This window comes from Alligator mississippiensis, chromosome 13 (genome assembly GCF_030867095.1).
Source record: "Alligator mississippiensis isolate rAllMis1 chromosome 13, rAllMis1, whole genome shotgun sequence".
Classification (NCBI taxonomy): domain Eukaryota; kingdom Metazoa; phylum Chordata; order Crocodylia; family Alligatoridae; genus Alligator; species Alligator mississippiensis.
The window spans coordinates 15,173,768-15,187,231 of NC_081836.1; the positions used below are offsets into that span (position 1 = coordinate 15,173,768).

The 13,464-nt window shown below is 41.9% G+C and overlaps 2 protein-coding genes across 2 annotated transcripts; both read left to right on the plus strand.

The window, feature by feature from the left end:
- The first annotated feature begins 7,889 nt into the window (after positions 1 to 7,889).
- On the plus strand, positions 7,890 to 9,310 carry LOC102564027 (uncharacterized). Its single transcript, XM_006259592.4, has one exon. The coding sequence runs from the start codon at positions 8,047 to 8,049 to the stop codon at positions 9,178 to 9,180; it is 1,134 nt and encodes a 377-aa protein (XP_006259654.2). The 5' UTR covers positions 7,890 to 8,046; the 3' UTR covers positions 9,181 to 9,310.
- Positions 9,311 to 11,134: 1,824 nt separating this feature from the next.
- On the plus strand, positions 11,135 to 12,471 carry LOC102564567 (actin-related protein T2). The gene has a single exon (XM_006259595.3). The coding sequence runs from the start codon at positions 11,338 to 11,340 to the stop codon at positions 12,469 to 12,471; it is 1,134 nt and encodes a 377-aa protein (XP_006259657.1). The 5' UTR covers positions 11,135 to 11,337.
- Positions 12,472 to 13,464: the final 993 nt, after the last annotated feature.

Genomic DNA, 13,464 nt, shown 5'->3' on the forward strand with positions numbered 1-13,464 from the left:
ATGTGATGGCTGCCCAGTGCTCTCACACCCCTTTAGCTGTATCGAGTTTGTGTTTATGTAACACAGACTTTCCCTGAAAAACGAAAAGGGAATGAGGAGTGAAGCATCGCGAAAGTTTTGTCTTTAATTTCATCGATGGTTTTAAATATTTAGAAAGCAAAACGTAAACATCTTAAAAGAAATGTGTACAATTGCTCTTGATGTTCAGAATTGTTGAGATTTATAAACAGAGAGGCTGCTCTCAGGGTGTGGAACTGATGTTTCAGACTTTCCACTAAAGTTATATATGCTTGTGTCATTATAGCTCTTCCCCCAGCCTAAATTGCTGGCATGATTTCCTGAAATGTTTTTCATTAGTAAACTTTTCATAACCTCCCAAACTGTAATAAGCTGTACAGTAAAATGCACTAAGATGCCAGCTGGAGCTGGCACTTGGCACAGGGTTTTCAAAGCTGTTTGCTTAGCTGTATTTGAGGGATGTTCAGGACATGTGGCTGAGTTTTGACCTATACCACTGGCCAAGCTCCAGTGATATTGCACTTGAATGCTAGTTTAGTTAATGCAAACATGCGGCAGTTTTTATTTGTGATCGTTTGAGCTTGTTGCTTTGACACTTCATCTACAATTTTTAATATGCCTGTTTAAAACACAGGCTGACAGTAGTTAGATAACAGCCCTGTAAAATAATATCTGATATCTGTGTAATGTATCACTGATACTCCAAAATAGTTCCTTGCCAATTTAATCCTAAACTGTTGAGGTGTTCAAAGTTAAGAAGGGCCCTGGTTTCTTTTCTATAGCTCCAAATGCACTTCTCACATCCTTGACCCTCCAAACTCTTTGCTGGCTATCTGCTGTTCATTAAGCAAGCATGAAATAATACCAGCAAGGAACAACATGAAGCAGCTGTGAGACAGCAACAAGCAGGGAGTTGCATGCACAGGTAGCTGTCCAGATACCCAAGTAAGAATCTGAGTTGGTTTCTGCTGAATATTGCTGCAGAGGCTGCCAGTTGGAGCCCATAGTATTAAACACTATACTAGCCTAAAGAGTCCGCAATCCAAGCCAACAAGAGAGGAAATTACTGCACCATTTTGTAGATGGAAAATGGGGCCCAGCAATTAAATAACTTGCCCAAGGTCACACAGGGAGTCTGTGGCAAAGCTGATCCAGTATCATAAAGCATATCTATCCCTGCTCGTCACTAGTGTTTTTAGGCAACCTGGAAACAATGGGAGCTGTTTCGTTGAGCCAAGCCACAAAGCCTTGCTTTTGCCTGGGCCCAGAAAGGGTTAATTCCTGGCTATGTAGAAAGAACACAGCTTAGTGAAATTCCTTTTGCGTGTCTTGAAAGTGTATGTGCAGTAAGTAAATAATATAATAAAAGTCTTTTTCTGGCCCTTCCTCAATGTTCAAATAATCGAGCCTATCATTTTAAATATGTGAATTTTTAGCCAGGCTTTCATTTGTACATTATTTATACAGTTTCCAAGATGTATATCTCATTTTTCCCCTCTCTCTTTTTTTTAATCTATTTTACCAAAATGGAAAATAATATGCGACTCTAAGTGGCTCTTTCAGTGCTGGATTCCAAATTGTTTGAATTAAATCCGAATCCCAGTGGGGCTTGTACCTTCCTGGTTGTTCATCACTAGCAGGGTTTATTACATTTCAGATGATACTATTAAACCCAGGCTCCCCCAGAGATATTGGAGAGACTTAGTGACTCAAAAGACTAGAAGACCAGGTCCATATCCCCAAAGCCATTCCACTTTACCAAGACGGTAATTTAAGTTTCCCTTAAAAGGACAGTAGGATGTATTTTTTTGTATAGTTAATAATTTGTTCTCAATTTCCATTTTTTTCTGTAATGCCTTTAAAGGAGCTAGAAAATAAACATATTTTCCCCACTGATTTAGACCCTTTTTTCTATTTAGCAAGCATTGATTTTATTTGCCTCCCCAGTGTTTTGCATGCAGCTGAAATTAACACCTCCCAAGTGGTTCGTTTAGGAGCAATTCCAACTTTCAGCGGGCCTGATCCAGTGACTTCACTAGGAGTTGGATCAACCTAGGAGAACTTTTCCCTATTTATACCGGCATCAGTCCAGTGCTGCTGCCAAAAGCTCAATGAAAGGGAATTTTTAACTGAAACGCATCTGCAGAGTCAGCAGAGGGAGCACGACACTATTTCATCTTAGGAAGGTCTGATCCTGCAAACACACTATTACATTTACTTTGAGATGTCAGTAGGATGATTTCTGGCAGAAGAGCTTAACCTGGTAGCAAGTGTTTACAGCATTAAACTGTACATGGCCGTTCTTTTGGGCTCTGCACATTTTACTTTTATTGTCTGAGTTCCATTTTAAACATAGAAAAAATGGAAAGGAGTCACAGTATCAGGTAATCAAGAGATTGAAGGATGGACTTCTAGCCTGGTGCACCGGGAGGATTGCCACTGGACTCCCTTCTTGTGTGCCCCTCATTTGCACAAGGTTGAATTTTGTCTGTGTGGAATAATGGAATCAGTCTTGAAACATGAATCATGTTTTGCCAATTAAAGAAATGGCCTCCACTTTGACTAGAACCAGGATATAACCTGGTGTTTTTTGAATGCACAATTCTAGTGTCTGATAGGCTACACAGGGAGTTTTGAATATATAAGGAATATAAACCCAGGCTCACTTCAGCTAAAATTGCTCCTCTTCCTCTCTACATTTCAGATTTCCATGTCCTGTTCTCTGCTGCAGTCATGTATTGTTCCATGCACATAGGCCTGTGAAGCCCATTACCATGGATGCCAGTAGCTTAGCAAAATTTAGAAAAAGGAATTTGACATTTAACTGGATACCCAAAGTATCCAAAGCAGTAATAGAACGAACATACTAAACTAAGTAAGTTTTGGAAGGACTATGGGCACTTATGTGTTGCTGTGAGCTTAAGCCAACTTTCTTGATGGGGTTGTGGAGGAAATAAGGGTTAGAAGGAAAATTCTCTGGCCCCAGTTATCACATATATGCCTACTGCAAGGTTTGTTGCATGCTCTTCTGAAGTATATGGTATGGACTATCACTGATCTGATCCTTTCTAACAGTAGAAGTGCAAGCTGCATGTATGGGATCTCTGTAGATTTTGTAACAGAGATCCATATTTCAGATTCAAGTTCTACAGTGAAAATTGAAGAGAAAAATGAGCGTCCATGTGCTGCCCATAAAAAGAAAGCACAAAAAGCTCCTGGTATATCTGAAATCTGCATATGGAGAGAATTGCACATGGGCCATTGTTTTACATTCAAAAAGTGTTGAATTAAAAAAAAAAAGCACAGGAGTTTAAATAAACACAGTCAAATGAGTCAGCATGAAGATGTAAAATCATCACAGAAGGCAGAGTTTGTTTTTATATGGGGATTATTGGAAACGTTAGGGACGCATGGTAACAATTTCTGGCCCATGTGTTTTGAAATATCATAACTGATGTCAATAAACACATTAAAATTCAACTTCAAAGAGTATTGTGGATGTTTGTAGTGTCACGAAGACATTGCAGAATGGGGCTTTAGATTGAAACAAGCATGGGAGCAATCAAACACGTCTCCTAAGTGAGGAAAGAAATCTTGTAGAGTTGTTAGCACGAAACATCTGTGATTGTGATTATTGCTTCTCATTGGCTACGAACTGTTCACTCTCAAACACTTTTGTTATACTCTTTTGCTTTCCCTGTACCACAACCCACCTGTTACACTTTGTCCTTTAGACTAATTTCTTTGGGACCAGGACTGCCATTTACTATACGTTCCTATAGTTCCCAGAGCAGTGGGGCTTCAGCCAGGGTTAGCTTCCAGACCCTACCTCTGTTTCAGTGCTAAACAGTAAATTAATTTCAGACCTTTAATAAAAACAATTGGTTGCACATATTAAGTGCTGTTCTTCTGTGCTGAAGAATCTACTTCCTGCAGATGATTCCAGACTCACCATGTGATGGGACGTGTGCTGGGAACCATCTGGCTGTGCTTTCAAGGCACATGGAAGTTGCTAGTGATTGACTTTCCTCTTCTAGTGTCAACAGTAGTATTTCGTTGCTTCACCTCTGCTCCCCTCCCTCATCTAATTCCCAATGGTCAAGACACCCTGTCTTCCACAGATATTCAGGTCTGTACATTCATCTCCCTGAAACACTCGCATTGGATGTCTAAGGACACACTACACAAATCTACATGCTGCTGACAGAGACACTTGCTGCCTAAAATGCTTGTTTGCACCAGGGGACAGGACCAGAACCTTAATGTTTCAGCTGCAAAAACCACAGGCTTTTAACAGTCAACCTTTGCTGGCAGTAATAATAGCAACTAAAGAGCAATAATATTGCATACAAAGTCAGTACATTGCAACCTATGTCCTCTCTCTCCACCTTAAGGTACATGTCCATCATTGTATGTGTGCCACTTGCTCTAAATTTTTCATTCTCTCTGTCTTTTATGTTCCCCCTTTTTTTAACTTATTGAAGGTTACTGATGTCTGAAAACCGTCTCTTGAATTACAATTTAAACATCAGCTATTAATGTCTTTCCATATGTGAAAGAGATGCTGTCAAAGCATCTCTGATACCCGGTAGCAGCATGTATTCCACCATTATGGTATGTTATCTTTGTGTCTATAGTTACATCCATCTAAAGATATATTTATACAGGATTGGTGCTGCAGGAGTCTGCAGTGATTAAGAAGGAAGTCCCGTCAAGAAAAGGAAAGGTACAGGACTGTGTTTTCTTTGAAGCTTTGCTATAGTCTAAAAGTTACAGCTTAATCCGCTTTGAAAGCTGTATCAATCATCCTGTCGTGTGACACACCATCACAGATGTGAAACATAAAAACAAGCTTCCCTGACCAGCAGACCCAGCATCCATTCTCCCCATCTATAAAAGCAAACATGGAAACTATAATTCAAAAAGATAATAGATGTTTTAGAGGGAATTCATGAGAAGAGACAGAGAGAAAGGAGGAGAAAGAGACACCCTGACACATTGGCACTGATGTCTTGCCTGACAAAGCTCAGTTGTTGTTTGGAAGAGAAATTAACACCAGTTCATCAAGAAGCTTGTCAAATGTATGATGGATACGTCACCTCATGCTTGGAGCAATGTGTTTGAGATTTTGTAAGCACTCTATTAGCCACTGAAATGTGATTGCTGTAGAAACTTTGGGGAAGCAGTAGAGTTAGAATGGGTTTGGATTTGTCCCAATCCTCTTTCAGTGAAGTAATGGACTGAAATCTGGACTTCGGTGAAGTTAATGGGAGTTTTGCCTTGGACCTCAGTTGGGACTAGAACACCTTTAAGAATAGTGCCCATTCATTTCTAAGATCCAGTGTCTACAGGACATCATTCACTCGTTTTGGCACTTTTACGTTGTATGTCTGCAGAAATTTTGCAGGGTGCAAATACTACAATATTTCTAAAGTATCTCTTGGGTAAAGGTTCATTTCCTGTCCTGATTAGAAGTGACCAAAAGATGTTATCATGGAGTTAGTCTTTAGTGATTTATGTAGAAGATGGGCAGTCTTTCCCCATTTCCTGGTAGACCATAATTTCCCCCACTAAGGGCTGTAGTTGGCAAGCTTCAAAGGCCAATATGGGCCTGCCAAGCCAGAGTGAACCATATGTCCAACTAACATTAGAAACCTTTGTTGCCCCATGTTGTACTTCTTCTCCAGGTAGAGTTCTTCTGTTCCCAATACTTCCAGTCAATGTGACTGACAAATTCACACATTACTATAGAGATTGAAGTTAAAGTTAGTTCACGTGAAACCTTGTTAGGGTGATTTACAATGTACAGCCAATATGAGGGACGAGAGGGGCGTACCAGCATCTCAGTATAACTACTGTTTTATAATTGCAGTCAAAATTCCCTTGTTTTAATAATAAACATCATGTTCATGACTGAATACTTCACTGTAAACTGCATGCAGAACACGCTGAACTAAATGGGGCTTCCAGTGCGATGAATATAACAACCTCTTAAATGATTAGGACACCTGTTGACATTAATAGAAAAGTGCACACAGAAATAAGTGTGCCACACACTGAAATATATGTACACAAATATTAAAAGGATTAGAGAAGTTGCTAAAATGGATAGAGCAGCATTTAGCATGAACATGTGTGGAATCCAGGCTGAATGGGAAAAACATACCTGGAGCTGATTGTGTATTAGATGGCCTTTTCTTTCTGGTTGTTCAACTGGGATGGAAAAATCCCCACACAAACAGGCTGTTGACTTACTTTAAAAATCCTCTATTTAATACATATCTTTGCTTCAACTCATAACCCTCTTTAATTCATTGGCATCTTGGCAAATTCTATTAAATTTAATGGATGCCACCATCACTTTGAATCTGCTCTGGATTTAGAACCACGCAGAGAATCTCTTAGTTATTTGGTCATTTTTTTTCAAAGGAAATTTTCCTTGAAATTGGTATTGACTTGTCAGGCCTGGATTCAGAGGTATATTCTGGAGACCTTCCCTAGGAAATCTCTTGGATCAAAAATATAGCATCAAGAAAAAAGAAGAAAAAAAGGGAAAATAGAAGTAAAACTTCAATCAGATATTTGAAGCCTGGGGATTTTAAATGGTTCAGACTCCCAAAGAGATGTCTCCCATATAATGCACTGAATGGAAGGGTGGGATGGAAAGGGGGAAGCCTGTCCGTAGACAGATTACCAGTCCGTGGCGTGGTAGGGAGTCAATGAGGAAAAACTCCTTATGTAACAAATATCATTTAAAGCAAGTCAGTGTCCTGGAAACAGCAGAAATGATCTTTTTTTTATTGCTATTATTTTCACCTCCATACTTTCACTATGAAGGCAGGGCTTTGAAAATAAGTAAGCAGGACCAAAAAGAGAAGTGGAATGTCATAACCAATGCCAAATGTAACCCTCGTCGGTTAAACATAATTCATTTAAGGAGTTCTGTGTGGGGCTGAAAAGGATTAAGCGAAAGGTTCTGCTTGTTGCAGGCACTATTCACTTACAAGGAAGTGAAATTGTTCCCATCTTCAACAGCTGTTGGCAGCATTTGCAGACTTTTAGTTAAAGCTGTGGATACATGGGAGAGATTTAATTATATTCAAGCATGCTCTTTGCAAACAGATCTAAGAGTGATCTTTTAATAGCCAAGAGTCCAAAAATGAGTCCGTGTGGAGTTCAGGGGAAAAACAGTAAAATGTGTATTCATAGCTGCACACTTCCTCCAATCTTGCAAACCAAGAATAATGCAGGTTGGGAGGCAGAGGGGAACCATTGCACATTACTTGTCCGCAAAGCACCGTGCACATTTGTAACATGTTATGATTTTTTTGTATTCAGCATTGCCAAGAGATCCCAACCAGGATCAGGGGCCCTGTTGCACTGGTTGCTATACAGACAGTTCCTGTCTGGAAGAGTTTGCAGTCTGAACAGACAAGACCAATAAAGGAAGGATTAGTGTCTTCATCTTTAGGCAGGGAAGGGCAATCCTGAGAGACTGGGACTGAAATTAATGATTGATTATTTTAGTTATGAGTCATATTAAGGAACAAAAATATGTTGCTGGTATGGTGGATTTTCCATCTCTTAATGTCTTCAACTTGACCCTGACTTCTTGTTCTGGAATATATGCTTTTGGATTGGGTGAAATGCAATGGCCCATGATATAGAGGTCAGATTTGTTGATTGATTGGCTTCAAATTCTGTGAGTCTATGTAGTGGTGTGTCTAGGGTCAGCAATCAAGATATTGCTGCCCTGGCTTAGCCAATGCACCAGCAAAGTCCATTATGCCTTCACTGGGCCATTATGAGGTCTTTGAGGGCAGACGTGTTAGAAAGAGCAAACTGCACATTCCTTGAACAACTGCCTTGGCACTTGTCAGTCGCATAACAGCCTTATAAGCAACCTGGGGAAACGAAAGGACTCTGCCATATATGACATCAACAATCTAGAACATTAAGGATCAAATATTCTGCTTACATTGGACCTCACAAACACAGCTTTCAGGTGAGCAGCAAATTGTTCCAAGAATGTTTGACCCTAAAGTTTTAGATATCCCAGCTGTGATCGTTGACAATGGATCTGGGTTGTGCAAGGCTGGTATTGCAGGGGACAGTGCTCCAAGGTCAGTTATTACAGCCATTGTTGGCCGCTCAAAAGCCAAAGCTACAATGCTAGGAGCTGGACAGAAGGAATATTACATTGGTGAAGAAGCCCAATCCAAAAGGGGCGTCTTAAGCTTGAATTATCCAATTGACCATGGCATAGTGACGTCCTGGGATGACATGGAAAGGATCTGGAGACACGTCTATGAGTGTGAGCTGAGAATCAAAGCCACCGAAAGGCCAGTGATGTTGACGGAAGCCCCGTTAAACCCTCTACGGAACCGGGAAAAAATGACGGAGATCATGTTTGAAGGTTTCAAGGTGCCCGCGATGTATGTTGCAGTCCAGGCAACACTAGCACTCTATGCATCAGCACGTACCACGGGGATAGTAATGGACAGCGGAGATGGCGTCACCCACACTGTGCCCATTTATGAAGGCTACTGCTTACCCCATGCCGTTTCAAGGCTGGATATTGCAGGAAGGGATATCACTGAGTACTTTATGAGGCTCCTTCTGGAAAGTGGGCATTCCTTTGTGAGCACAGCGGAGAGGGAAATTGTGAAAGACATCAAGGAGAAGTTGTGCTACGTAGCATTAGATCCAGTTCAAGAAATGAAAGCCAAGCCAGAAGAAATCATGAAAGAGTATAAACTGCCTGACGGGCATATCATTAAGATAGGCAGTCAACTCTTCCGTGCCCCAGAGACCCTTTTCATGCCTGCTAACATTGGTATCGAAGCCCCTGGGGTGCACAAAATGATTTTCAACAGTGTCATGAAATGCGACATTGATGTTCGCAGGAACCTCTATGGAAATGTGCTGCTGTCTGGTGGCTCCACCCTCTTCCCTGGCCTCGACGAGCGCATCCTGAAGGAGATGCAGCTGCAGGTCCCTCCTGGGATGTCCGTAAGGATCATCGCACCTCCTGAAAGGAAATACTGCGTGTGGATTGGGGCTTCTATCCTGACATGCCTGACATCTTTCAAACAAATGTGGGTTACTGTCAGTGATTACCAAGATTTTGGAGCAGCAGTAGTGCACAGGAAATGCTTTTAAAGGGAATGTCCCACTGAACAAATGTCTTGCTGGAACAAGTGATGATCAAGAAATCTAATGAGATATGAGCCAGAAGATGCAACAGCTGTTCATGTATTTATTGGTTGCCCAAACCTCAAAGAAAATAAAACATTAGAAACACACCAGCTTGTTTACAGTTGGTCTTAGACATCTTATTTTCCTCTTGCCCTCCATGGGACACTATGTAAAAATTAAAGGGGATGATAGGATATTGTGTCATGCCTTCCAACCCTCATTCCCATATATCATCTTTTCGCTGGAAGAGGATTGGATGAGTCTCCCTGCAGACATCCATGCTGTTCCTCCGCTGGGTGGGGTTCAATGAGAACTATTGTTTCTCACTGCTGGCTGAATACTTTGCCCTCCCCTCAAATATTCCTTCTTCTCTCAGGAGGAATTAAAAAAAAAAAAAGTCAAAACCAGAATTGGGAATGAGGGGGCCTTAACCAGCCCCCCTCCTCATATAGCAATGGAGCAGGGCATTGCCAGATGGTTGGGGGCAGCAGCGATAGCATAGGTTTGGTTGTCTTCAATAGTAGGGTCCCGTTCATTTGAAGCACGCTCTAGGAATGCAGCGGAGCTGGTAATGGACATCCTGCTTTCTTCCTGTTTGCTGTCTCAGTATCTGATTTTACATGTTGCAACTTTCAGAAATGTTGAGTCCTGTAGCTGGTGCAGAATTAAGAAAACTTCCTGTGCTGCCTCCCATCCTTGGGGGCCAGTTGTTGTAAAGCAATGCAAAACTGCATCATCCTTCTGCTTCAGATCCCTTCTTATCTCTCTCCTTGGCCACAATAGCCACAAAAAGTAACCATTTGGCTACTATGCCAAAACAGCAGCCTATTGTGCTACTATTGTTGCCTCAGTGTTTCCTTGCAGCCCTTCACCTGTTGTCTCCTGTGCTGATCTTTGAGTGTAAGGTCTTTGGAGCAGGGACCTTCCTTCCCTTCTGTGTCTGTACAGTGTCTATCTAGCACAAGCTGGTCCTGCTCCATGACTAAGGCTCATGGTGTTACTGTAATGCAAATAATAGTTATGCCAGTTAGAATTCCAGGTTTTCTACAAAGGAAAGGGTATTATTTTTCCCCTTGTCATGGTTCATCATAATACTCATAAACTCTGTGTCATATCAGACAGTTTTTGACTTCCTGGATTTAAAGGTTGGACCCCTACAGCTGTGCTATTGCCTTGCTGGTATATGGACATGTAGAGCATTCGCCCTCAACACAGAAGGAGGTGATGCGATCCTGTCCTCCCTCAGCAGCGTGTTGCTCTGAGCTGTGAGTCCAACAATGCTCTGAACGCATCTTCCAAATGAAGGCGCCTCCATGCTCTGTTCTGGGCACAAATTTCACTGCATCAACTGCAAGAGGAAAAATGTTCATGAAAGAAAGATGCTTGCACTTCCCTGGACACACTTAGCCAATGAATACATCCATATCAGAAGTTAAAGAGGATCCTTACAAACTGTAAGCTCACAGGCATCCCTAGGGAAGGCAAAATGATGAACTGCTTTCTGCCAGGCCCTTAGCTCACCAGCTGTCTAAGGGGTGAGTGAAGCAGCACTGGAGTGAAATGTAACTGCCAGGAGGCACAGAAGTGCTGGCTGACTGGGATCAGGGTTAAATAAAGGAGAAGGAATTGCACTCAGTAAAAATTGAACAGAAGACCCTAAATTCTCTCAACCATTCAAACCGCTCAGCGCTTCATGAAACCAGCTGGGATCCTGCTTTATGAATCAATGCACTTCAGATTCATCAGTGATCCTAGCTCCTTCTGAAGCTTTTAACATGTATTAACTTAATGATCTCCTGAAAGAAAGTGAACAAATGAATTATTACAGTGAAGGCTTGTATAAATCTACCTCTGTCATAATGGTCACTGCACAGTCATGATCTACCTCATCCATTGTTAAGTGTTGAAGAAGTCAGCACTGGAAATGCTGAGCTGGTCACCACATAAGTGGAGATTAACTATCCTGAATGCCAGCCAAAAATAGGAGTTGTGTTTCTAGATACTGGAGACTGTTTGGGCCTGTTGTATTGTGAAGAAATCTGTTTGGGAGGTATGTCCTCAAAGCACAAGGAGCAACCTTTTTCAGAGAGCAGTTAAATTTTCTGGGGGAAGGCTGGAAGAATGTTTAATGTCAAGGCATTAGATATTCCAGCTGTAATTTTTGACAATGGGTCAGGCCTGTGTAAGGCTGGTCTATCAGGAGAGATTGGCCCAAGACACGTCATTCCTTCTATTACAGGCCACCCCAAAGCCAAAGCGTCTGTGTTAGGAGCCGATCAGAAGGAACACTATGTGGGAGAAGAGGCCCGGGAAAAGAAGGATGTGCTGTCTCTGAAGTACCCCATTGAACGTGGAATAATTACTTCGTGGGATAAAGTAGAGAAGCTCTGGAAACATGTTTATGACCACAAACTAAGCATAAAAGCCTTTGAGAGGCCAGTGCTCATGACTGAGATCCCTATGAATCCAGCGGACAACCGAGAAAAACTGACCCAGCTGATGTTTGAACGGTTTAGGGTGCCTGCTTTCTATTTATCTGTTCAATCCATATTGTCTCTGTATGCCTCGGCACGTGTCACTGGAATGGTGATTGACAGTGGATATGGCGTTACACACACAGTACCAGTCTATGAAGGATACTGTTTGCCCCATGCTGTCTCCATGCTAGACATTGCTGGCAAGGATATCACAGAGTACTTTACAAAGCTGCTTCTGAAAACAGAGCCATGGTTGGCAAAACTCCCTGAGAAGAGCATTGTAGAAGACATCAAGGAGAAGTTATGCTATGTGGCTCCAGAGCCACACCAAGAACGAGTTAGGAGGCCAGAGGAGATCAGAAAGGAATATAAGCTTCCTGATGGGGCTGAAGTCAGGATTGGCAGTGCACTCTTCCAAGCACCAGAGATCCTCTTCGAGCCAAACCATGTTGGCAACGCTGGGCCAGGCCTTCTGAAAATGATTTCACAAAGTGTCACAAAATGTGACTCCAGAGTTCGCAGTGCTCTGTATGGGAACATGGTGCTGTCTGGTGGTTCATCCCTCTTTCCTGGACTAGATGAGCGGATTTTTAAAGAACTAGAATATCAGGTTCCCAAAGGAATCCCTATAAAGATTATAGCACCCACAGAGAGATGGTTTTCTTCATGGATTGGGGCTTCTATAATCACTTCCTTGAGCAGCTTCAAGCAAATGTGGGTCACTGCGGCTGATTACAAGGAATATGGACCAAATGTTGTCCAAAGAAGATGCTTTTAAGGGGAACTTAGGTAATCCTAGGCATTGTCTGCTCAGGACAGAGCTAGTTCTTGCCTTTGCAATTAAAATGAATCAAGTTTAAGTTGTGCTTTATTTTTCTGAGTTTCAGCGTTCACCTCCTTTGACAGGAGGCTCTTTCTAATGCTGTATATCCTATCAAGGAGTCATTAAAATTAGAGATGGAAAAGCCCTCTTATTTGTTGCATTGTAGCCAATACAAACCATTTCCCTTTAGTATTTTAAAACATTATGATCAGACATTATAATCAGTGATACAAATGAGGGACTTGCTAAAAACAGTCCTAGTAATATTCAGCTGACAGAACTTAAGGGTGAGACTCTATGAACAGGCCACTGAGACATGGAGATATTAATTGACTTGCCCAAAGCTAGGCAAAATGTGTGGAAGAGCCAAGACTTGAGACTAGATATTCTGGATCCACCATCTACTGCCTTATCCCCATGGCCTTCCCTCCTCTGTGCATGGACATGTATATAAAACCTTCATAAATAGTAGGGAAAAATGAGAGACAGCAATGGGGAGAGGAGTTTTAGACTCCACAGTGGCTCCTTCAAGGGAATCTTCCCAGCCAAATACAGGATTTTAGCACCAGTCTACATCACTCCAGCATTTCCATCCTAGGATCTCACCCCTATTTTCGCTATGTATGTTATTAGTGCACTTGATCCAAAGCCTCTGGAAATTAACGGTAGTCTTTCTATTAGGGCCTTTGGATCAGGTCCTGCGTCTTCTATTCTCCTCTATAGGGTATGTCCATTTTGCAGCTCAAGGTAATTCTCCACAGGAACCACTTGTATTTACATGTATACACATTTGAACTATTAACAGGTCCCACTTTTGTCCATTAGAGAAGCGCCAGCTGAGATCATGGCGCTGTTGTGCCTGGCATGCTGCAAACACATTGTAAGAAACAGTCACTGCCCTATGAATCCAGTGGGGGAAAAAAAAAACCCCAAAATTAGGCGACTGCG

Coding starts and splice junctions, on each gene's coding strand:
- LOC102564027 (XM_006259592.4), top strand. CDS start 8,047: ATGTTTGACCCTAAAGTTTTAGATATCCCAGCTGTGATCGTTGACAAT.
- LOC102564567 (XM_006259595.3), top strand. CDS start 11,338: ATGTTTAATGTCAAGGCATTAGATATTCCAGCTGTAATTTTTGACAAT.